Genomic DNA, 24,081 nt, shown 5'->3' on the forward strand with positions numbered 1-24,081 from the left:
TGTTTAAATATTTAAATGTTTCATCTGCTGTCAGTACCAGCTGAAGACTTCACACAGTGAATCTGGATGCTACTTGAGTGATTTACCTCATTAAAATTGTTGAAACAATTCTGGTTTGGGTCAAAATATTAAATTCATGAAAGTCTCAGAGTCTCTTGTCTCCCCACTTCTGCAGTGTTACCTCTCTGATTTGGGCATGGGGCATGTTCAGTTTTGGTCTCGCAAAGTAACTGTTGAGGCTTTTTTTTCCTCTTCCAACATTTTTGAGGTAAAAAAGGTCTCTGTGGTTGCAACCACATTATTATCTTCATCATAAACCAGTACCATTATGTAATTTGTTCGCCTACATTTTGCAAGAAATGGCAGATGAGAAACTCTTTGCATTACACTTGCAGTGTTGAAGATCTGTGTCCTTTCAGAGTGAGGACAGTGTGTGCTACTGTGTCTTTATTGTTTTGAGTTTATTTTAACTGTCTTGGGTGAGAGTGCAATGAACTGTAGTTCCAGGTCCTGGTGTGAAAGCATCAATTCAGTTTCCAAGTGTGTTTTAAGAGCAGACATTAGGTCTTCAAACTTTCAGCGTTTAATAGAACAGTAGTTACTTCCTTTGCCTAACTGTGAAATGTCAACTTGGCTGCCTGGAGCTCGTGTGTTAATTAGGAAAGTGAGGTAGTAAAATTTCAAATGTTCCAGCAGCTCTGTCAAACACTTCAGATCTTGAAACTGCTGCTTAAGACACTGACAAGTGAGATGTTCATAATTTGTCATGTGAACAGATCAATTAGAAAGGAAGGGCTGCTGAACTACTAATTGTGTGTCTGGGTAACTAAAATAGTAAAATTAATTCCTCAGCTCTAAGCTCCAACATAAACAATCATGGTCAGGGTACCAGTGCTGGGAAGGTAAGACTCTGCATTTCAGCCTTGTGCATAGGAATTTAAAAGCTTTGAAAAGCCCTTCTTTATCCAAGCTGTATGTTTACAACTCCAAGATTTGTTGTTACTTGCATATAAAGATTCCTTGTTGAAGTTCAGGATAAAGTCATTGAATCACAACTTTTCTGAAATGGATCTTGCTTTTAATGAAAACACTGTAATTTATTCTTTAAAAATCAGCTTTGTAGTGAATACATAATCTATACTTAGGCAGAAGAGAGTACTTTGGGGAGACTTGGACTGTTCATAATGATGCTTAACCACAGTGAAAATAGAAAACTGCCCCTTAAGCAGCTGAAATGGTTCACAGCACATCATTACGAGACTGTTGTCATTTACTAACGAGGGTGACGCGTCCTCTTACCTGCATAGCTTTATACTATAATAAATTACCTAATGGGCTTCTGTCTTTCTTTTATGAGGAGCTATTATATGAGAGAAATAAAAGTGTGGACATGCCTGTATTTTAAAATAACTTGCCAGTGAAAAAGCTGATAGATGATGGTTGAAAGAGGAGAAAATAAGTGGGATATGTGATGGTGGCAATCTGAGAGCAACAGTTTAAAATGACATTCACGATTTTTCTTTGTGCTGTCGGGAGCGCTGCAGGGAACTCAGCTCCTGCCATACTGGTTCCAGTGCTCTGGGCAGAGCCTGCGCTGGGATGTGCTTGATAAAAGCAACTGCATTGGCTCATGATTTGACTGGTACAGACTAATCCCTAAGTAAGCACCTTATTTCCTTGTTTGAGAGGTGGGGGATCATGGGACAAAATGAGTTTTAGTTCACACGGATGACATTTATAGCAGTCACAGTAAACATACCACTGTATCCTGGAAAAATGAAATAATTGGGTTATGTCCTGTCTCAAAATCTGTCAACATCCTTATCCCTCTAAAGTCTCTCAGAATCTTTGAATTCCATTGTATATCTATTAAATTCTTGCCACTTTCTTCTTGTGAAAGCCACATAAAATAAGCTTTCCAGCAAACTTAGACACCTGTGTGATCTTTTTTTGACGCAAAGTGGTGTATTTTTTGTGGAGTAGCCCAGTATTATGTTCTTTCTTCCAGAGAAATGTGGAGATGCAAAGAAGTTTAAACTGAAGTCAGCTGAAGACTATTTGCATTGAAGGCAAAGAAAAAATTCACTAACTTTCATCCTTGGGCTTCTTAGCCTTTGGTGGGGAAGAAATTGCAGAACCCCCACTGAAGTGGGTCAGGGCAAGACAAGAGGTCAAAACACCCTCTGGGGGGCTTGAATTTTGGTTTCTGGATTCTTTTATGTGCCCTCCCAGAGGCTGGGGAGGGTCAATAACTTAAGTGTCTCTTTGAAAGAGAAATCTTGTGACATCGGTTTTAGGAAAGTCACACTCACCACTTAGGGCACCCCTGCAGCAGCATCTGATTAGCCTGAATTGAAAAGAGGTTTTTGTTTGGTCCACAGCTTTGCACTTTAAAGGTTATTATAGTAGCTGTTGAATAAAGTGCTGATTATTATGAATTTCTATTAAACCTGTATAATTCTGGTCTGACTCTAACAGTCACTGGATAAAACAAAACACAGATTAGTTTCAAATTACACAAATGTTCTGAGAAAATGGCCTTCTCTCTGGATTCTGCTTAAAAATTAATGGGTCTGGCCAGCTCACTAGTGTTTATCTTAACTTTTGGTGTATTTGTGTGTCTCAAAACATCTGCCATGGGACACAACAGCAACAGAAGCATCTTTTCCTGCTTAGCACTTGGAAGAGTCTTTGTGCCTTAAGCTATTACACCTTTGAGCATGTGTAAAGCTTTCTAAAGCAAAGTTTTACACAAGGAAGTGAAGGATAAAATTTTAAAGATTTCTATTAATGCTGTAAAATTACTTTCTAGCTGTGATGTTATGACCAAATGTAAAGCCCCAAATTACCACTCTGTTCAAGCAGTTGCAGTGTAAATCAATTGACTTGTTTTTGAGGTGACCAATCTGGGGAAAATCTGTTGCCTTGCAGGTAAGGTGGTATGATTTGAGTTGTATGGAAGACTGTACTAGCACAGTTCCTTGTGTCCTGTAGCTGATCCTTATTTTTGTGTGCTACTGAGAAGGACGTATGACCACCAGATACTCTGATAGCTGAGGTATCATTCCTGCACAGGAGGGATGGGGCATCATCCCGTTCTCCATCGTATAGGTTTTCTATAGTAGAAATGGAATTAAACTGTACTAAATGAAATACAAGATGCAGGGAATGATAATTAGAGTTTTGTTGAAGGTCAGAGGTGATCAGTTGAAAACTGAGAATGCTGTGTGCTATGGGAACCTATGACAGGTAATCAGCTGCCGTCTCGATTCCTCTGCAGGGGAAGGAAATGTGATCCTGTGCTGCCTGCGGGTAGGGAGAGAGATATTAGTGTCTTAAATGGTCCTGGAAAAGCTCATAATGAATAAGAAGTGAGTGTCCAGAATTGTACTTCAAAGGAAGATAAATTCTAATTGCAATTGAAGCAGAGAAGGTTTATTAGGGCTATCAAGGAGAGTGGAGCCTGTGTTTTGCAAGAAGAGAACAGATGTGACTGCTCTTTAACTACATAGATGTATTATCATTCCTGATTGCACAAGCAGTTCTTTTCATTTCTGTTGCTGGAAACATGCACGGTGTGCACAGCCCTGAAGAGGCGACACGCTTGGGAAACTTGCTGGAGGGATCCGTGGATTTCTGAGTACAGATCTTTGCTTTCTTGGGGAAATGAAAAAGAGAATTTCCAGTTCTCCTGAAAACAAACTTCTAATGATGTTTAGTGGACAAAAAGTCATTGGCAAAAGACTGATTGTTTGAAAATATTTGGATAGCTGGAAGTTGTGCTTTTCTGGGAAATACAACTGAACTTTTAAATGTGAAGCGGTAAACCTGTGGAGAAAGGGAATTGCTGGCAGATGCCTGAGCTGAGTTAGTGGTTAATGTGATGCAGCATCATGATTTTTATTGGGGTGACAAGTAGGGCTGTTGCTTAGACAAGTGGTCTTATGTGTTTATCGAGACTGCACAGCTTCAAAACAGTCATCTTAGCTCAATGTCTTGTTCAATTAAAAAAAACCCAAAGACTTCGATAACTGCAGCTTGGTTGCTTTCTTGCCGACACGTGATGTCATTAGCACCGATCAAGCTCTGATAAAGTGCTGACATGTGTCCTGTAACTCGTACTGTAAGGATGTTTGGGGGGATGACAGCTTCTGTTACGAGACACGTGGGAAGCTACAAAACGAGATCTTGTGGCTTGTGTGATATCAGAGCTCTTGGCCCCACTCATTACAAGTGATGCTCTGCCTCGAATAAAGCCAGGAAAGTTTCTCGGTGTCACTCTGGGCTAACGTTTATCACAGATTTTCGCCTGTCACAGACATGGTCAAAAATGCATTGCTGCAAATAATGGAAAAGATGTTTACCATCAGCTTGCTGTCTCTGTTCTTTAGTTATCTTTATAGCAGCTTGTAATTTAATTACATATGGTACACTGCATGTTTTGTATTGCCATTAAGCAGTTCTAGTGTTAACAGATATTAAAATGGATCAACTCTCGTAATGCCTAGGCAAATACCTGTTTCAGAACAGGGAATGGATAAGTTAGATATTTGGAACTCAGCAGCCCAAACCAAAGTGATTTGAACTTTCAGCCGATATCTTTATCTGTAAAAGAAAGTGCCCGTTTCACGCGTTAAGCATTTTGGACAGTTTAGCAAATCATTCCTGTAGCAGCACAGCTGCTGACATCTCATTGCTGAATTTCTTCTGAACTTTGTTCTCCATATGCAGGTAACTCTTAATCTTTCTGTCAGAGCAACTGCATGTTTTGTGCAGTCTCCTTTTTTGCATCCTTGGAAGAGGAGAACTGTGCATTTGCCACGTTCTGTTCTCCTGTACTGGGCTCTGCTTTCCTGTGGGAGTTGCTCTGTGATTTAATTTTTCAAGACACACAGACACTCTGTCCTTATCTGAAAATAACCCCACCCAGTCCAGGCAGGACCAGGGCAAGAAACACACAAGGTGTCGCAGAGATCAGCTTAAATCCTGGACCCATGCAGTGACATGGGCATCTGCTATTGCCCCTTCTCTGAAGAGAAGCATTTTGCTGAGCGTCCAGGTGATGCTACAGGAACCCGTGTGGTCTGCAAAAGAGCTTTGTGGGGTGTTGGAGGTGGTGGTAGATTTAAAACATTGTCTTAATACAGCCCAATAGTGGAACAGTACAAAATTTAACATGGTGGTTAATGAGCTTCTGTATAGGACCTGTTTCTGTAGAGGCAAGGTTTTGGGTAGTTTTCATTTTCTTTGCTAATCTTCTCCCTTATGTGCTATTAGTTTTAAGGAGCTCAGTGATGGGATAAGTAGCAGCAGCTCCGCTTTGTCTCAGAATGGAGTACTCTTAAGTTCCAGAAGACTGTTGCAGTCTTTTCTTTTATTAATAAAACTTGCCACGTTAAGAGGAGGATGGAATAATGTCAAAATAAAGTCTTTCGATAAGCACCGTGCATTTTTTTTCTCCTTATTATTAAGGAGAACAATTTTTAAAAGTCTGTTACCATGGCAGCAAAGCAGGATGGCATCTCTGTAGTCAAAACCCCAAGTCTTGTTTGACTATGATTAAAGTAACAGCGATATTTTAGTTTGCTCCTCTACAGAAGAAAGATCTGTGTGATTGCACAGTAAACAGTATTGAGACCTGATCTCTTCTGAAGCCAGAGTGGTCTCGTGAACAGACTGCAATTCCTCTGTACCCCTGCATGGCTGCTCAAGGGAGGGCAGAGGACAGACTAGGACTAATTCTTTCAATGGCAAACTCAAACCGAACAAGATACTGTGCCCTTGACACTGGAAATGAGAGTATAATTCTCAAGCTACTGTGCTGCTCTCATCTGTCGCTATTTGTGTAACACACAGTTTTGTTGGGACCCTGGGAGCTTGCAACTGATCAGATGTTAAAATCTGAAGTGTAGAATCGCAATGGAGATACCATCTATAGTAATTTAATAAAGCTGTTGGAAGGATGTTGCAGGTGTTACTTTGATGAGAGAGAAAAAAAGTTTTCAAATGAGTTCTCTAGTACTCATCCAACACAGAGTTACAGCATCACTTCATGTGCTCATCATACACAAAATACATGGCCAAGAATATCATGTTTATGATTTGGCCCAGTCTGTTCTAACCAATGAAAAATGCGGTATTAGCAGCTTGTAGAGTGTGGGGGATGGTGGAAGGAGAAGAAAGGCCGTAATAGATAAAACTTGTGTCATATGGATCTTAATGTGGGTCACTTGACAAATCCCATGAATTTCTATTTCTGGATGAGCTGTACAGCCCCATGGTAAAAATCGTGAGGTTTGAAACGCATGTACACCCCCTAATGCTGCGTGGAGCCTGCGTGTCCTTTCAGCGTGTCACTAACCCATTTCCGTGGCGTCTCTGATGTGCCACTCGAGCACAGGCTGGCTCTTATCCCTTTGGAGGAGGATGTCCACGTATTCCTGGCTGCATAAAATACCAATTCATCCATCAGATGTCCAAGTGCAGCCTTTCTCACGGTCCTGGTCTTGAGGACGGTCCCAGCACATACCCTGGTTAACAGCAGCAGGAGGTAGTTGAGAATAGGTGCGTGGTCTGTAAACAGGGGTGGTGCTGAGATTAGAAAGTGATGTCATTTACAAGAAGGAAAGTTTGGTTAGACACGACAGCCTCCTCTGTTGGTACTTCCTCCTTCAGCTTCCTCGTTGCCCTTGAACACGTTTTAGAAGGTCATTTTACTGATGTAAATCATGGACTCCCCTTTGCAATCAATTTTTCTTCCTTGGCTGGTTAAACAGCACTGTATGCTCTGAAGAACTCTTTGCTCTTTTACCAGTGCTTTAGGCGTTGGAATAGCTTAACTCAACAGCTTTTGTTTTTCAAAAGATTGTACTAGTGCCTGGGTCTTTGTTCTCTTCTTAAGGAAGAGGAGGTGATGTTATGAGCCTTGCAGGAAGTTTGGAGAAAAATATCTCCTAGGCTCTAGCTGGCCCCTTCATCTCAGTGAATTCCTGTTTGATTAGGGTTTGCCTGTTAGGAACAGTATGCTGTTACCCTTGTAGTACCCTGTGCTTCAGGATTTCTGCAGGTAGCTGAAGGGAAAACAGTTGAATCAACATCCTGAAATACAAGCTGAAGAGGAGAAATAACCTCTCATATGGGAAGGAGGTCACAAACCAGCGCATCTGTGCAAAGACCTGTATTCCTGTATGCCTCTGAATTAAAACAAACCCAAAACATGTGGAATATACAAATATTGCCTTTTCTTTCCCAGATTTGTTTGTGCAGATTGTTGTTCCTACCCGTTAGAGTGAAGCTGCAATATGTGGCTTTTAATATGTTGCCTAGATTAATTTTAAAGGGCTTAAAAGACATAATTCTTACTGAGAAGTAGCTTTCTTAGTAACATGCCTGATATTAGCTTTGATCCTGTTTGTTACAGTGATCCTATTGTAGAAATAATAACAGAGGAAAACAATTGGTGCCCTTATCATTTAAGATCATACAGGTTAGTCTTAGTTAATTAGTAACTGCAATGAAGCTCTCGCAGTTTATGATGAGTAAGATTTGAAAAACACAAGCTGAAGCGTTAGAAAAACATAAAGACATAACACTTCCTGTTCTAAGGAAAACATTTTACCTGCGCTTAGTTATTTCCTCGGAGTTATTGGAAAGTTCAGCCCATTTGAAAACGATAATATTGACTGTTTTGGCACCAGACTTGCCTCAGATGTGCCCGCACGTGAGCAGGCTTGATTTCTGCTTCATATGATACAGAGCGTTAGCCGTGGCAAACAATTGTCACGCTTACTGTTAAGCAGCTCATGGAAGCTTTAGCACTTGAGCTTGTTTTGATCTCTCTTTACACGTTTGTTTGTTTTTTTCTGCCACTGCTATAAATCAACAGCTTCCTGCACCGATCAGCCTGCCATGGAACCTCGCGTGCTCTGCCCTCCTTTCCAGTAAAAAGTCTAGACAGCAAATTCCCTGGTAGCATATGCCATTTCGGATCGTTATGCTTTTTTTGCCTCTTTTTTTTTTTTGTGAAGGCTTTTTAGAAACTGCATTACCTCACCCGTCGGCCTGGAGATTGAGCAGCCAGCGCCGCTGATAGGGCTGCACTCAGCCAATGGAGAACTTTAGCTTCCAACTCTTAATGAGCAAAAGAGCAGCGTCTCGTTTAGGGCTCGATAGTTAATGTGTTGGGTTTTTTTTTCTTTTTTTTTAAGTGTTACTTCTGAAAGACAAGCCACTTAACAATTATGTGCCATATTGCTGACCAGTGAAGCTGAACAAATAGCTATTTACATTGACAGATCAGAGGAATGTGTAAGTGCATCCTGGTAACCTACATTTTCTGTGCCAAGAGATTTGCAGCTGACTGCCTGGGTGACTCACTCCTTGGATTAGGAGATGAGGTAATGCTTTTGAGATACAGGGTGATGTCATTCCTTTACCTGAGCTGCATGCCGATGCTGGTTGCTGGTACTTTCAAGGAAAGTCCCTTTGCTGCTTCTGATGTGCTAGAGAATGAGCTGCATAACTCAGATAGGAGTTATTATTAATGTTCTCTGGCTAAACTGCTCTTTTAAAAATGTCAGCACAGGTGCCCACAAACACCTTTTGTTATGTGTGTTTGTGGGTACCTGCAAGTGTGCAGGTTTGTATACCTGCCCCATTCTTCAAATAAAGCGGTGTTATTAACAGCAGACCTTTGTGGTGATCCCCATTGTGATGGTCCCTTGTGAGCACCATGTCATCTAGTCCCATTTATCGTAGAATCACAGAATGTCCTGAGTTGGAAGGGACCCACAATGATCTTTGAACCCGGCTCCTGTCCCTGCATGTGACAACCCCACAGTTCACAGCATGTGTCTGAGGACGTTGTCCAGTCTCTTCTTGAACACTGTCAGGCTTGGGGCTGTGACACCTCCCTGGGGAGCCTGTTCCAGTGTCCAGCACCTCTGGGTGAAGAACCTTTTCCTCATGTCCAACCTAAACCTCCCGTGGCACATCTTCCTGCCGTTTCCTTGGGTTCTGTCATCGGTCACTAAAGAGAGTTGGTCACTATTTATAGATAGATTCATCCTAAAATAAGGTGATTGTTTTTTTCCTCTGATCTGTTTCTGTTGTGTAATACCAGGTTTGTGATGGCTAGTAGCCGAAATGTCTCACTTGCACTTACGGTGAGTTTAACCGCATCTTCTTGTACTCTGGCCGTGTCCTTCAGTGCAGCTTCACTGCCTGCGTTCCCTCTCCCGGTGTGTTTGCCCACAGCAGTTGTGTCTTTTCTCAGCCTTTCTTTCCCAGTGTCACGTGTAGGCACCCTCAAGGTTGGGAGCACGGGCAGGTGATCAGCAGAGCTGGCTGAAATGTTCTCGTTTGTCCTCTGCAGTTCGTGGGGACCAAGGTTGTAACGGAGGAGCAGTCAACGCCCCACCATTGGGGAATTTTTGAAGGCATGCAAACCATGCCCTGATTTGACCCCTATCTTGGGAGTATACAAGTGTGTGTTGTTGAGTGAGCTTCATGTGTGTTGGGAATTTCGCTGTGTGGTTCCCAGAAATTGCCAACGTGTTGCCTGTTGTTTGCTAGTGGAAAATATCCTACTCAGGTCCAGGAGCAAGAGCTTCGGGATGAAGAACATGTCCCCAGAGCTCGCAGTTACCCAGCAGAAGTCCCCCTTGCTCAGCAGCCGTTCCCGGGCACTTGGCACTGGTCTCCTTGCAAACCGATGGGGTGCTCTGCAGCCCTTGGACCACACCACGTCACATAGCCATCGTGGTTGTGGCTTCCAGCAAGCGTATCTGAAAGTCTGAACATGCAGGTCCAGCTGCCACTGCACACCTCCAGTTTGACCACGTTATGTGAATTTAGCTGATTGATGGCCAGTAGAATTTCTTCAGGATCCGACTTGGTCAGTTGGTGACTTGATTTGCTGGGCTTGGGCTGAAACAGGTACAGGAGTGGGTTTGGCTTTTGTATAATTAGAAAGCTGCTTATAAAAAGAACCTTTGCTATTCATTCTTATTTATATATTAAATATCTCTTATTTATATAGGAAATATCTCATGTTGCTGGAAGTGAGCATAGGCCTCCAAACTATTTGCAGATATATGAACCACGTGCAGGAAGAAACCTTCCAGAAGATTTATTAATGCCAAGTAACAGCTGCACAGGCTAAAAGTTGTTGTCAAAATTATTGTGCGTTTCTGAAAGCATATATTACAAAAACACTTTATGATATTACTCTTCTGTGTTGGATGTTTTAACAGGATACTCCAACATAGTTACAGCTGCAGCTTTGGCACTGACATCTTTTTAAAATGGTATTTTCCAAAATCTGCATACCTTTGTTTCTTAAGACCACAAGGCTGCTCTCAAATAGGAATGTTTATTTAAACCTTATTTCTTTGCTTTATTTTTCCACTGATCAGGTGGTTTCTCCAAATGACCACTCCCTGCACACATTTTTGCTGGTTCATTTCTGTAAGCGTGTGTATAGAGCCCTGTGTGTGTATTTTTCCTCCCTAGTGGTAGCCATAATGCAACATTTCTTTGGCATCACAGATCTCACGCAGTGTCTCTTCGAGGATGCTTGGCCTTTTTTGCCATAAGGTAAATATCTAGGAGGGAAAGAACATACCTCATTTTGCTTTGTAAAGAACTTCGCAGCTACTCTCAGGGGTTTGTTTTTACCATCTTTTCAATTACACATTATGCACCTGAGAGGAGTTTTAATTGTCAGTCATCATGAGGCTTATCAAAGCCAGAAAGCATCGGTGTTGGATCCTTTAGGGATCTTAAATACAGTCACCAGCATTGTTAGTTAAGTCACCTGAATTTTCTCTTTGAAGGAGGTACGTCAAACAGTGTAAGAAAAGGTATTAGTCTAGACATGCACACATTTACAAGATCTGTCTTTCCCTCCCTGTTTAGGTGAATCCCAAGTTTGCTTAATGCTGTTTGCTCATCTGTGACCCAGTTAGAGGAATAAAAAAATCGCATCTTAGAGAGAATTTTAATCATGCACAAGATGTGGTTTTCGATCCTCACAGTACTTCCAGAAATAATAACCAGAAACCCTCTGGATCTTTTGTGTGGCTTCGTAATACCCGTCTGTGCTTCAGAATGTGAGCAGGAGTATTTTGTTTAAAGTGACTAACATACATGTACCAGAAGCAGTCTTTAAATCCTAATGTGTAAAGTATCCGAATTTAATGTAATTATGTTGTAGGATACTGCCCAAATGGACAGAGGTTCTGAAAAATAATTAAAATCTTCCATGTTAATCCATATCCTCAAAAACTAAGATTATGTGGATTACAGCTTCTCGGTGTTCTTGATGGGCACAGCCACTGTGGCTCCACAGTATTAGTTGTGGTCTGTCATGCTGATAATGAGTTTCTTAATAAGTCCCTTAGTACTCATTGACAATGACTCATACTTCCGAACTAGGATCCCCTTCAAAATCTCAGTGTAATGGATGAAATGAACCTGGTGATGATTCTTTTCTGACTTGTGTGTTTAAGAAAAATCAGGCACGTTTTAAAGGAACGGTATACTTGAGAAATTCTGGGGAGGAGAATTCAGATTTTACCTGTCTGGGAAAGCAAAGGTGAAATGTGAGCTCTTAGTGATAATTGCTCTCTCTGCTTTCCAGGAGGATGGATGTTTGGGAGTAGTCATTAACTGTAAAATTGTTCACATACAGCCTCAGCTTTTCTTTTAAAACCAGATTCAGTTTTCTGATCTAGAGAGAATGATTGGTTCTGTGTTTAGCAGTAAACTGCCTCTGGAAAAACAAACCAAAACAAAACCATGAAGCAGAACTTTCCCGTGAAATTATCACAGATAATCTGCAAAATTTGCACTTTAACCAGTGACTGTCTCTTCAGTGCTTCTCCCCAGATCATATTTTCTACAGTCTGGATGAATGCTAATCCATCAACTAATTGAGCTTTAAAATGTTTTGTTTAAAGTGGAAGAAGTGTCGCACACTGAACTGTTTTTTAAGCAAGAAATATGCATTGGAATGCCTGAAAGTTCTCTGTCTTCAGTATAACTTTGAAAAATAAGACTCTGGGATACAAAACCATAAAACAGCACACTGGAATATAATGCACCGTACTTGCTTATGCAGTGTTTCTGTTTCCATTTGTGATCTGCATGTTTTGATGAAAATGTGGTTAAAAGGTAGCTAACCTTCAATTCAATTATTGTAGGTGTTTGGAAATAAGATGATAATCCCTTCCTTGGATGGGGACCTTTTCCAGTGGGATCGGGATCGAGAGAGCATGGAAGCAGTTCCTTTCACAGTTGAATCCCTTCTCGAATCGTCCTACAAATTTGGCGAGGATGTTGTCTTAGTTGGAGGGAAATCTTTGACGACCTATGGGCTGAGCTCATACTCAGGGAAGGTAAGAGCCTGAAAAGTTGCCTTGTGTAGGTGTGTTTCGAGCAAATAGGTTGCTCTTGAGATTTAAACTGCAGTACAGCTCAAGTATACACCTGCCTGGCACCAAAGAGTGGAATGTGGTCAGCGGTTTTGTGACCAGAGGGTAAAAAGAGGGATGACCCCTTTCTACCAAGCTGGGAGAGGAGTTCAGCTTTATCCTATAGCTCTGCTTGGAGTAGACTTTGCTGTTTTTCTTACTGCATATCAAAGAAAGCTTTAGGTGACACACTTGTTTCACAGCTCATTGCAGATTTTTCACAGCTAATGATGAATAGCTGTTGAAAACCAGAAAAACATTCAGCATATGGAAAAGTTTAAGATGTAGTTCTGTCAGCAAGTTTACTATCTCTTAGAAGAAGTTCTCCTTAAATTTTGAAGTCATATGCAAAAGTTAAATTGAAAACTACTTGCTATCTGGCTAGTTCAGAAGGTATTTTTCTTCTGAAATCCATTGGTTCAAAGTTGTATATCTTGGAAAAAAAACACACAAGGAAAAAAGTCTAGAAAAAGCACAGGAATTAATTGCATTATTCCGAGTCCTAGAATTGACATCTCCCTCCCCATCCTTAAGGTCGGATGTCATTAAAATGCTTGTAGATACTTTGTGTAGTGAAGAACAGACATCTGCTAAATCAGAAAGGGTGTGTTTTAAAACAAGTTAAAAAATAGATTCAGTTTTAAAATTCTAAACTTCCAATGCTTGTTTTCCACAAAATCGGCTTTTCCAATTTGACCATCCACTTTAATGCACAACAATTCTATGGCACAACACAGAGTGATCCCTAGTGATAAACAGCATAGACCCAAACCAAGAGTTCATGAAATCATTTTGATTCCCTCACTGATAGCAGAGGGCGCTGTGCACCGACAGCCCGCTCCCCCAGTGTGCAGAAAGTGGAAATCTCAGTTTCTGCTTTGATTCCTGGCTTGTGCTCATGGTAGCAAAGGTGCCTCATACAGGAAATTGTGCCTGACTGGTCCTTGTTAAGAGTTTGGGCAGCCTGTTGTCTCTGGCAGTAAGATGTCAATTCAGACTTCCTGACAGTGTGTTCAACGCCCTTTTCAAAATACAGTTGCCCATAAAATCCCAAATCCATTTGAGATTGGGGCTGTTGCAAAGTCTGAGTGACTGTGAGAGTTGAATAAGGTCTTGTTTAATAGCGGCCAAGGTGAAGGGGGAAGCTCTGCAGTGTTTTATATAGATCAATAATGTGTCATTTGAAGCTAACAGAGTTATGCTGAGACAAATACGGCGCAAAAGCAGAATTATGCTGTGGGTCATCTAAGAATGTTTTTTTTCATATCCATAGAAATAGTGGGAAAAGAAAGAGCTAAGATTTCTTTCTGTTAGAAGTAGAAATATATGCAAAATATAGTCAAAAGGTAGTCAAAATAGCCAAAACTGTAGACTTTTATTAGAATCTTTTGAAAATTCTAGTTCTGAAAAGCCCTTATCTCCTAAACCAGGCTTTTCAACATCTCCCAAGTTGAGCATCTGAAATCTTAAGAGCTCTGAATTGCCTGTGTGCCAAAAATGTGTTGTAAGGACTGTTAGCCTTGAATATTGCTGTCGATTACATGTATTTGTCTTGAAGTTCTTCAGAATTCTGAAGCATGCGTGAGTCTCTTCCTTGTCCCGTAGGTGAAGTACATCTGCTCAGCCATGGGCTGTCGCCGGTGGGATGACGATGAAACAGAGCAGGAGGAGACGCTCCTGTTACATCGGACCCAGAAAACAGTCCGTGCTGTTGGCCCGCGCAGCGGCAATGAGAAGTAAGTGTAAGAATTGGTCAGAAACAATCCAGCAGGGAGAAGTTGTTAATAAGTAATGTTTTAAGGATTCGACCTTCTTTTTTCTCTCATTAAACTAGGAGTTGCATGAGGGAGTTTAGATTGCTAACCACAGGAATGCACCGAGATGTAACCCCTTTGCTCTTCAGTGCCTTTGAAAAATGTCCTGAGCTGCAGTTTTACAGATGATTAAACAGAAAATATATGAGCACATATTTATTCCCTTCAAAACAAATGAAAATTACTTTCCTTATCCTTGCATACCTCAAAAGAGTTTGTCACTCCTCCACTGCACAAGGAAAATGTCCCTAATGTTTGTTCCAGCTGTTGATTCTTTGTACAAAAGGAGACAGTTTAAGTCTTGTTATGTGACCAACTGATTCACTTTGAAGTTCTTTTCCTACTCATAGTAATAGTCACTGTTTCAGTTTTTTTCCTTTATGTTTTTAGCTTTTCATGTTTTTACTTTGTTTTTAGCTTTAGCTTTTATGTTTTTAGCTTAATTGATATTTTAAAACGTCTTCAGTCTTATTTTTCAGAAGTGCCATTTTTAAATCTACTTTGTTCATTTCATAATGTAGCTGGCAAAACTGGTTCAGTCTGTGACTTCTAATGCTGTCACATTGAAGTTTTAATACTTCAAGATTTCTGTAATAATAAAGACGTATATTCTACTAAAAAAAAACCAAACTCACTTCATAAAATACAGGTATGAAAAGCTTCTTGCCATACACAAATACAGTAACTGCCCAAAAATCTAGTGGAGAACTAGTAATTCCCTGTTCCCCTGCTCCCTCTTCTGTCTGCAGCAGGATATGACAGGTTGTGCATCTGTAGTTTATTAGAGATAATTTAATTAGAACCCCAACAGATTGGCAAATCAGGTGTCTGAAAAGAGAAATCTTGGGTTCTGTGGTTCTTGGGGACCGATGTTGGCAGGGAGAGGTATGTCATAAAAACACGCTTTTTCTTTCGTACATCTTTCTCAAAACCATAGTGTGACATCCCGTGCCACCTGGTTCCTCCTGTCGCTGTTGGCACAAACAGGCGCTTAACTGCTGGCACAGCATTGTTACTATGGAGGTTAGAGGATAGATCTGGGTTTTGAATCCAGAAAAGCTTTTAATAAATTAACAGAATATACAGAATATGCCAAAATTTTACCATAAAAAGTTAAATTTCATAAGGAGGCAGTTTGGGCTCCTGGTTGTGGCCAGACTGGTTATAAGAAACTTTGGGTACCCAAACATATAGTTTCAGAAATATTTCCCCCTTCTTGGAATACACAAACTCGCCGTCCTTTCCCATCTGTATCTTCTCTACAGCATTGGGCTATATAATGGAAAAAAGAATTATTCTTTCTCTTTCTGAAAATAATTCTCAGTTCTTGCCCTAATTTGTTGGCTTAAAAAATAAAAGATCCTTTGGCTGTGCAAGACAACTCTGTGTTCTTTACACAGTTGTCTTTTTTTGGTGTTAACCTATGGGATGTGAGCAGTCCTGGTTTCATGAAGCACCTGTCAAAGAGAACCTGTGTTAGTTGGTGTGTGGAATTAAAACAAAAAAAAAAAGTACTGTCCCTCCCTCAGCTTGAAAACCGTACATTTCTCATTAAATCCCGCTTTATTGATGAAGAGAAATAGCTTCTGTACAATGCTGCATCCTAAATTCTTTATACTTGTTGCTTTCATCAGCTACATGGTGTTTTCCTACTGGACAGACCCAGCTGTACTATTTGATGATTTTAGTTGCTCTCTCCATACACTAAATCTTTAATGCCATTTGCCCTACTTTACCAGCTGTTTTTTCAGCTCACCCAGAATCACAGAATGTCAGGGATTGGAAGGAGCCTGAAAAGCTCATCCAGTCCAATGCCTCTGCCAGAGCAGGAACACCCAGATGAGGTTACACAGGAAGGTGTCCAGGCGGGTTTGAATTTCTGCAGAGAAGGAGACTCCACAACCCCCCTGGGCAGCCTGTTCTAGTGTTCTGTTAACCTCACTGGGAAGAAGTTTCTTCTCAAATTTAAGTGGAACCTCTCGTGTTTCAGTTTGAACTCATTACCCCTTGTCCTATCATTGGTTGTCACCGAGAAGAGCCTGGCTCCATCCTCATGGCACTCACCCTTTATATATCTGTGAACATTAATGAGGTCACCCCTCAGTCTCCTCTTGTCCAGCTCCAGAGCCCCAGCTCCCTCAGCCTTTCCTCACACGGGAGATGCTCCACTCCCTTCAGCATCTTCGTTGCCCTGCGCTGGACTCTCTCCAGCAGTTCCCTGTCCTGCTGGAACTGAGGGGCCACAACTGGACACAATATTCCAGGTGTGGTCTCACCAGGGCAGAGTAGAGGGGCAGGAGAACCTCTCTGGACCTACTGACCACCCCTGTTCTAATCCACCCCAGGTACCATTGGCCTTCCTGGCCACAAGGGCACAGTGCTGGCCATCATGTTGGACAAGATTTCTCTTTTTCTTTTTTTTTGGAATTAGCGCTCCCCCTTCTGGTATAGTTGTGTTCACCTGACAGTATGAGAGCTCACTGTGAAAATATGGGCCAAGTATAAGTAATTCAGTTTAAGAATCTTCTGGGCAGAGGATTTAGGACTTACTTGGAATATATGTTGTTTCTATAAATTTTTTTCTCTTTTTCTTTGAGGTGGAATTTCAGCGTTGGTCATTTCGAGCTGCGCTACGTCCCAGATATTGAAACTAGAGCAGGATATATTGAGAGCAATTTTAAATCAAATATGAACAAAGAAGAAACAAAAATCATTTCAGATGTGGATGAGCAGGAAGCTATGATGAAAGATACAGTGATAAAGGTCTCAGTAGCTGACTGGAAGGTGATGGCTTTTAACAGACGAGGAGGACATCTGGAATGGGAATACCAGGTAGGGAAATGTTACAAAAGTAGAAGTTTTGCAGCATCATAGATCATGTCTCTTCCTCTTGGGTTTCAGGTGCTGTCGTTGTAAAGAAACACACATCTGCTTGTAATTGTTTTAACTAAAGTTCTGACTTTGAGCCGCTCCATCTGTTGCAAAAACTGGAACAAGAATTTAAGCACATTGTTTAGCATTATTCTTTATATATAATATATAGTTGACACAACATTAATTTGCAGTTACCTCTCTCTTCTTCAGTTTTGCACTCCAATCGCTTCTGCGTGGCTGGTTAAGGATGGCAAAGTAATTCCAATCAGTCTGTTTGATGACACAAGTTACACTGCAAACAATGAAGTATTGGAAGATGAAGAAGATCTTGTGGAAGCTGCCAGAGGGGCCACGGAATCCAGTGTGTATTTGGGTGAGACACCAACTGCAGCATTTTCTGTAGTAAATGTTCTCCTTTAAACTGCTGAGGTTGCGGTAAAGCAGATCTTTCTGTATTGGTGAATTATAGTTAAGTGGAGCTGTGATATGTCCAGTCTGATATTCTGCATAATGTAGGCTATTAAATTTAACCCACGTTGCTTTATAAAGCCCCTAAATTGAGGCTGCCCTAATATATATATACACATACATACATCTGTGTGTGTGTGTGTATATATATATATATATATATATATATATATATATATATATGTATCTGTCTCCAGAAAGGCACCTTCTCTGATGTAAAGACTTTGAAAAGGTAGAGATGTTCTCTCGTCTCTTCCCAGCCTGCTCTGGTCATCTTTGCTGTTGTCATTCAAAGTCGGAGTTCTGTGTACCCATCTTAGAAATTCTGACAATTACAGAAGGTATATTAGAATTAATATCTATGGCAGTTTATCCTAAACAGGTATAGTTAAAAGATTCTTTTTTTTAAAAAAAAAAGAAAAAACATTTCAAAACTGTGAATCCTTTCATATTCCCTGCTTTGTAGTTTCAGTACATTGGAGATGATTAACATCTTGAAACTTTTAAAGCTGTTCATAGCTAACAAGGCAGTCGTATTGCTCAGTGTACAGTGAGGAATATCTGCCTCCAGCCTGCTCATTTGTGACATTCAGTTTTTCTTCTACATTGATTACAGTAACTTACCATGAAGAAATTTCAGTTAGGATTTTATGTGACTGAGTTCTCATCCAGCTGCAGAATTTATGTGTTGTAGTTTGCGACAATTTGAAATAGAACAGTCCCAGGTCCTCCTTCCTCTCAGCTGTCTGTCTGTCTGTCTCTGGGAGGTAAACGTGCTTGCGTTTTCTAAGACTTCATTGCCTTAGCCTATTTCTATAAGTCTTTACACCTTGTATGGTTCCTGTTAGTGGTTACACAAATAAAGAATAACGCTAGGAAGAAACGAGCCTGCTCCAGCCTAGCGATGGGAGTCAGTATCTCAGATTCTCAGAATATAAAAAATACTTTCAAAAATGTTGTTAACCATGTATTTTAACTGGGCAATTTTATGCTAGGGGTGGAGAACTAATTCTTAAGACTAATATGCTCTATGGTTTATTACTCAGGTATGTACAGAGGCCAGCTGTATCTTCAGTCATCAGTCAGAATTTCCGAGAAATTCCCAACCAACCCAAAGGCTCTGGAATCCAGGAACGATAATGCAATTATTCCTCTTCCCAAAATCAAATGGAAACCTTTAATTCGTAAGTAACAATTCAGAGTTTCGTTTACTGTCCTAACTCTGAAAAGACAGGACATCATTCTGATTTCCAGTATCTACCAAACTGGTCTAATGTTTGCAGTTGTGAGTCAGTTCAGGAACTATCTTGGTGCTTTATCAATTGTTTATTTTTTCTCATTTAAAGTCTGCTTTCTTTTACTATGGATTTTACAGGTTCTTTTTAATAATAAATGAAATTCCATTAAAAAAAGATATTTTTCTACAAAAAGAGGAAGAAGTTTTTTGCAGTGATGTGAATATGAGTGAATTGAGTTGTCCAAAACTATTATTTTGGCAGAGGGAGTGGAATTGATAACAGTTACCTCACAGTACCCTTCTTAATGTTCCTTGTATTAATTTTGTTTCTCATGATTTGGTCCAACAGACATTTTCTAAGATTGTGCAACTGGAGTTCTCATGAATTTCATACAAGAATGGATTTTTTTTATAACCATTCAGCTCAGAAAATTGTGTCTTTTCTATGTTTAGATTCTCCTTCCAGGACTCCAGTGTTGGTGGGGTCTGATGAGTTCGACAAGTGTCTCAGCAACGACAAATATTCTCATGAAGAGTACAGCAATGGAGCGCTTTCCGTTCTGCAGTACCCATATGGTAGGTAAAAGCTCCAAATTTTGAAGTGTTTTGAATCGCCAGGTTTACCCATGTGAAATTCAATAAGTGGCCATTTTTTTCATGTTAAATATGTGTGTTCTTTTATGAACTAGGAAATTATTGCCCAAACTAGGATTTCTAAATTGTGGTGTATGTACAATTAATGCCACACAAAACACTTCAGGGTGCCAGAAATTGCTACCGCAGAGGTATTGTGTGTATTCCTATTGCCACTGATGGTCGGGCCAAGTGGAAAAAACTTGTGAATGAATTTTTTCAGCATTCGCTAACAGTGCTGGTGACTCAGCTTGGCACAATAAAGTTTTCCATATGGAAAATATTCTGGTTTAAAGCTATCAGTGGTCAGGCCTTCTGAGGTGGTAAACTCTGATGGGAGACCTGGTTACTGGGAAGTTCACAACCTTGGTTAACTGAATTTGCTTATATGCCATTTAAAACCATGGGGCATTCAAACAAAAATGCTCATTGTTGAGGAAACCTGTTAATGAGAAGACAAAATTGTTTTGTAGTTACCTGCAAGTAAATTATTGCCTCTTTGTGTCTTTTATACACAGATAACGGTTATTACTTACCCTACTACAAGAGAGAGAGAAATAAACGTAGCACCCAGATCACTGTTAGATTTTTTGATGATACAAATTACAAGAACATTCGCAAAAAAGATCCTGTTCTTCTCCTTCACTGGTGGAAAGAAATTGTTGGCACCATTGTATTTTGCATTGTGGCCACAACTTTCATCGTACGCAAACTCTTCCATCCCCATCCTTATGGCAGAGTAAGTATTTCTTTTCTGAATCCTAAATACAGAAGGTATTATTCTAACCTTTTCTTTCAGTTTTGAGCCTGCAATCAATTTAACAAGATAACAACATCCAAAGCCTAAATTTGTTGTTTAATCTATCTGTGAAGGCTGTCAGCTGCCGCATACAATTTGCTTAACTGCTTCTGCAAGCAGATTAGGCTGCTTCAAACATATCTGCGAGATTTACACTGAAATAATTTAGTGCCATATCTAGGGGTACAAACTCGTCTCAAGTACACAGGGAGCTGAAATTTTTTGTTTGTTTTTTGTCCTTGTTCGGTAACCCCCGTTAGCTGCGGAAGGAATCTGAAACGCAGTGTCAGACCGACAGTAAATACGAGCCCGCTTGTGGAGATGTTAAAGACAGCGGCTGGAGCGACACCAAGAGCTCTGGATACGTGTCAAGGTGAGCTCAGTTCAGCACAACATGTATGGGGTTTTTAGTGTGACAAGTCAAACTATCTGGAGGAAAGAGTAGATGCTCATTTGTTCTTACCTGCCCTAGTCTTGGTCTTCTGACTTCACAGGATAATTGGTAACTGACACAAAGAGCCCTGTCACCTGTTAGCGATGGGGGAGTGCAGTTAGGATTAGTCTAAGCAATCCCAGAGAGTCTACAAGATCCCTGTGATCAGGAATGTTGCTCTCATGTTTCCTTCTGATACATGAAATGGAAGCTTGATTCTTGAAAGTCTTAATAAGTGTTTACTCCCTCTGCTTCTGTGTTCATGGATTAAAGCAGAGAAAGGCAATTGCAGATGGAAACAGCTGATGTTTTATATGCTCTGCAGAATAAGCAGTTTAGATTTTGAATAAACCTTTGCTGCTGTTAGGAAGGAGTTGGTTAAGACAGAAGGGTGTATTAGGGATATGCCGTGATACTCTGGAGAGATGTGAGCATTTCCTATACATTTGTAACTCACTGAAAGTAAGAACTGGAGTATTTAAAATGAAGAAGAATATGACAGGTAGTGAGATTTAAAAACAGTGGTGTTTCGGAGGGGATGTTTAGAATGACTGTTTGCAGAAATGGTTATTTGGGGTGGGGTTAAAGGCAAATCATGATTCAGGAAATACCTGTCACCACCTAGTTTGGGTATAGAAGCTTAGGCTCCATACGTATGGTCCATGATCCAGTAAACATGCAGCCTGATCTTCTGAAAAACTTCTTCAGTTTGTCATGTGGATCTTGCTGGGTTGAGACAGATACTGAATAAATGCATAATCACCAACTATCCATTTCATAAACAGGTGACCACATAATTGCCTTTGTGGGTGAGCAGGGAAAAAAGACAAGAAATGCTTCTAGTTGTTTGCATGTTTTGCCTGTACAGAGATATTTCACTTCTAGTAAAAAATGACTTTGTTTTTCTATCTGTACTAATGCATTTTTCTCCTCTATCCTCCCTCCATTCTCCTGTCCCTTCCTCACACCCTTCTCCTTCTAGATATCTGACAGATTTTGAACCAATTCAGTGTCTGGGTCGTGGAGGTTTTGGAGTAGTTTTTGAAGCCAGAAATAAAGTGGACGACTGCAACTATGCTATCAAAAGGATCCGTTTACCTAACAGGTAAGGAATGAGTTATGTGAGATATAGAAGAATGAATGGTGGGATCCTGTCCTACACTGAACCATCTGTTCCTGAACTGGTTTCCCAGCTATTACAGTAGGATGAATGAGATACTTTTTAATGGTGGGGGGCTGATTTAGTTTTGGCATCAAGAATTTGGCATATGTAATCACAGCAGAAGGGTGACCTGCTTGGCTAAAATGCTTGCGTAGCAGGACCCTTGTGAGGACCACTGCGGCTACATGGGAACTCCTTCATGTCCTTGATGAATAGAGCCTTTGATAATGGGACCGGTTACTTGTAGCGCTGTTAATTTGCTTCTCTCCTTCCTCTCCTCACCTTTCCTACTCCACTTTCTCTTTCTTTTCTCTCTCCCTCACCAGCTTTTCTGACTCCCATTTGTCCATTTGTTTAATTTCCTGGTCCCACAAGCCCTACCTTTTCTTTCAGTCATAGGTGGTCAAGCCACGCTGCTGAATTACCCCACACAGAGCTTGCAGCACTTCCTTTTAGTGGGAGATGGGAGGCACTGCTTCTGGAAATCTCAAGTTAGAACAGCAACAGGCAGGCCAGTAGAGGGAGGGGGTAAAGCTGTCTAGAATTACTATTTTTTTAATATGTTAAATAAGCGTGACTATTTAACATAAAAGTTTTTGTTCGGAAATTTAAGGTAGCCTGAATTCTTCTTTCCCAAGCATATTAAAACCCATTAGATAAAACCATCTGACTTCATTTGATCCAGCTATGGTCTTACGAAGAGAGATTATTTACTTCAATAAGATAGCAGGCTACCTGCTTTCCTGTCCATAGAACTGAGATAGTCTTGATGCATTCTCCTCATATTATGCCAATTAAAAAAGAAATACTAAGGTATTACTGTATTTTGTGTCAGTGTCTTCTACATCCCTGTAGAATATTGCTGTTTAGTGGTCTTCTTTTCTATCCTTGTAAGCACTTGAGAGCAAGATGAACCTTTTCTTCTCAGTTTTGCTGCCCGTAATTATTTGAAAAAGGATGACTAAATACTTAGCTTCTATGAGCACATACTGAGCCCCCGCACTTCTAACCTAAAGGAGTTACTCTGGGGGATTTAAGACATATCTGTCTTTTGGCGTGATGACCAATACTACTGGGCTATCTTTGATTAAATTCCTTTGCAGAAGTTTCTATGCTATGCTGTTGCTCTATGTGACCGTGTCCCTATTTTTCTTCTCCTCACCCCAAACCCTAGGGAGCTGGCCCGTGAAAAGGTGATGCGGGAAGTCAAGGCGTTAGCTAAACTTGAGCATCCAGGTATTGTTCGGTATTTCAATGCATGGCTGGAAGCTCCACCCGAGAGATGGCAGGAAAAGATGGATGAACAGTGGTTGAAAGATGAAAGGTAACTTAACAATTGAATTTGGGGTTGTACATCAACAGAACTGGAGAACTGGTAGATGATCCAGGGAGATGGAGAGACTGTAGGAAAGAGATGCTTATTAACTTAGTCCGTCAACTTTTCAGTTGAACAATGTACAGATATGTCACGTATCACACAGATTTTTGGGTCCTCTATTGTGTTAAGGTCCTTCTTTCGGCTTAGGAAACGTCTTGTAGTTATTAATTTAACTTCTGTAATTGAATCTTTCGGTGGTTGGAAGTTGGAGCATTGCTGCTGTGATTCGATTTTAAATTTTGGCATCTCTGTGCTTTCTGTTCCTTTCCACTGCTTTCCTTTTTTTGTTTTGATTTAGATGGATCTGATCCAGTACTCCCATGGTTTGATTAATTTATTTCAACATAAATCTGTGAGGGATAATCAGAGTGGTGGTTTATAAAGCGTGGTCAAAGTCGGTTAAAAATGGAAAATTTAGATAAAGGAGTTAGAGGATGTTAAAGGAAAAAGTGGGTGAATGTTAGCATTTAATGAATGAAGCCTAATACGAGGCTATTTAGCGGTCTCATAATAACATCTTAACATGCCTGACAATTTTTAGAATACAGCGACCTTTATATTTCAGGCACCAAATTAACATTTCACAGCTGTAATTCTTCCAAGGTGCTTTAAATAGTCATTGCAATGCATGTTCTAAAGGACTGATGTTTTTCAAGCTGAGGATTAGTCTGATTGCACATTGGGAATCCAGGCAGTAGAGCTTGCTAAGTTTTCCCTTATCAACACTCTTGTCTCAATGAGAAAATATTATCCTGGCTAAGAAAAAGGGATGCTAAATCATCGTTATTAGTAATTCCCACGCTTGGGTAG

The 24,081-nt window shown here is 40.5% G+C and overlaps 1 protein-coding gene across 2 annotated transcripts in view; it reads left to right on the forward strand.

Moving 5' to 3' along the window:
• EIF2AK3 (eukaryotic translation initiation factor 2 alpha kinase 3) overlaps positions 1 to 24,081 on the forward strand; it is a 44,212-nt gene that overhangs the window by 9,531 nt on the left and 10,600 nt on the right. For both annotated transcript variants that reach the window (XM_065060253.1, XM_013369533.3), the window contains exons 3-12: positions 12,204 to 12,398; positions 14,079 to 14,209; positions 16,885 to 17,119; positions 17,372 to 17,534; positions 18,676 to 18,813; positions 19,320 to 19,442; positions 20,018 to 20,238; positions 20,559 to 20,671; positions 21,714 to 21,836; positions 23,068 to 23,217. In XM_065060253.1, coding sequence (XP_064916325.1) covers positions 12,219 to 12,398; positions 14,079 to 14,209; positions 16,885 to 17,119; positions 17,372 to 17,534; positions 18,676 to 18,813; positions 19,320 to 19,442; positions 20,018 to 20,238; positions 20,559 to 20,671; positions 21,714 to 21,836; positions 23,068 to 23,217 — 1,577 coding nt within the window. In that variant the 5' untranslated portion in view covers positions 12,204 to 12,218. The remainder of the gene's footprint in view (positions 1 to 12,203; positions 12,399 to 14,078; positions 14,210 to 16,884; positions 17,120 to 17,371; positions 17,535 to 18,675; positions 18,814 to 19,319; positions 19,443 to 20,017; positions 20,239 to 20,558; positions 20,672 to 21,713; positions 21,837 to 23,067; positions 23,218 to 24,081) is intronic.

The sequence above is a fragment of the Columba livia genome, chromosome 4 (assembly GCF_036013475.1).
Source record: "Columba livia isolate bColLiv1 breed racing homer chromosome 4, bColLiv1.pat.W.v2, whole genome shotgun sequence".
In the NCBI taxonomy this organism is placed as follows: Eukaryota; Metazoa; Chordata; class Aves; order Columbiformes; family Columbidae; genus Columba; species Columba livia.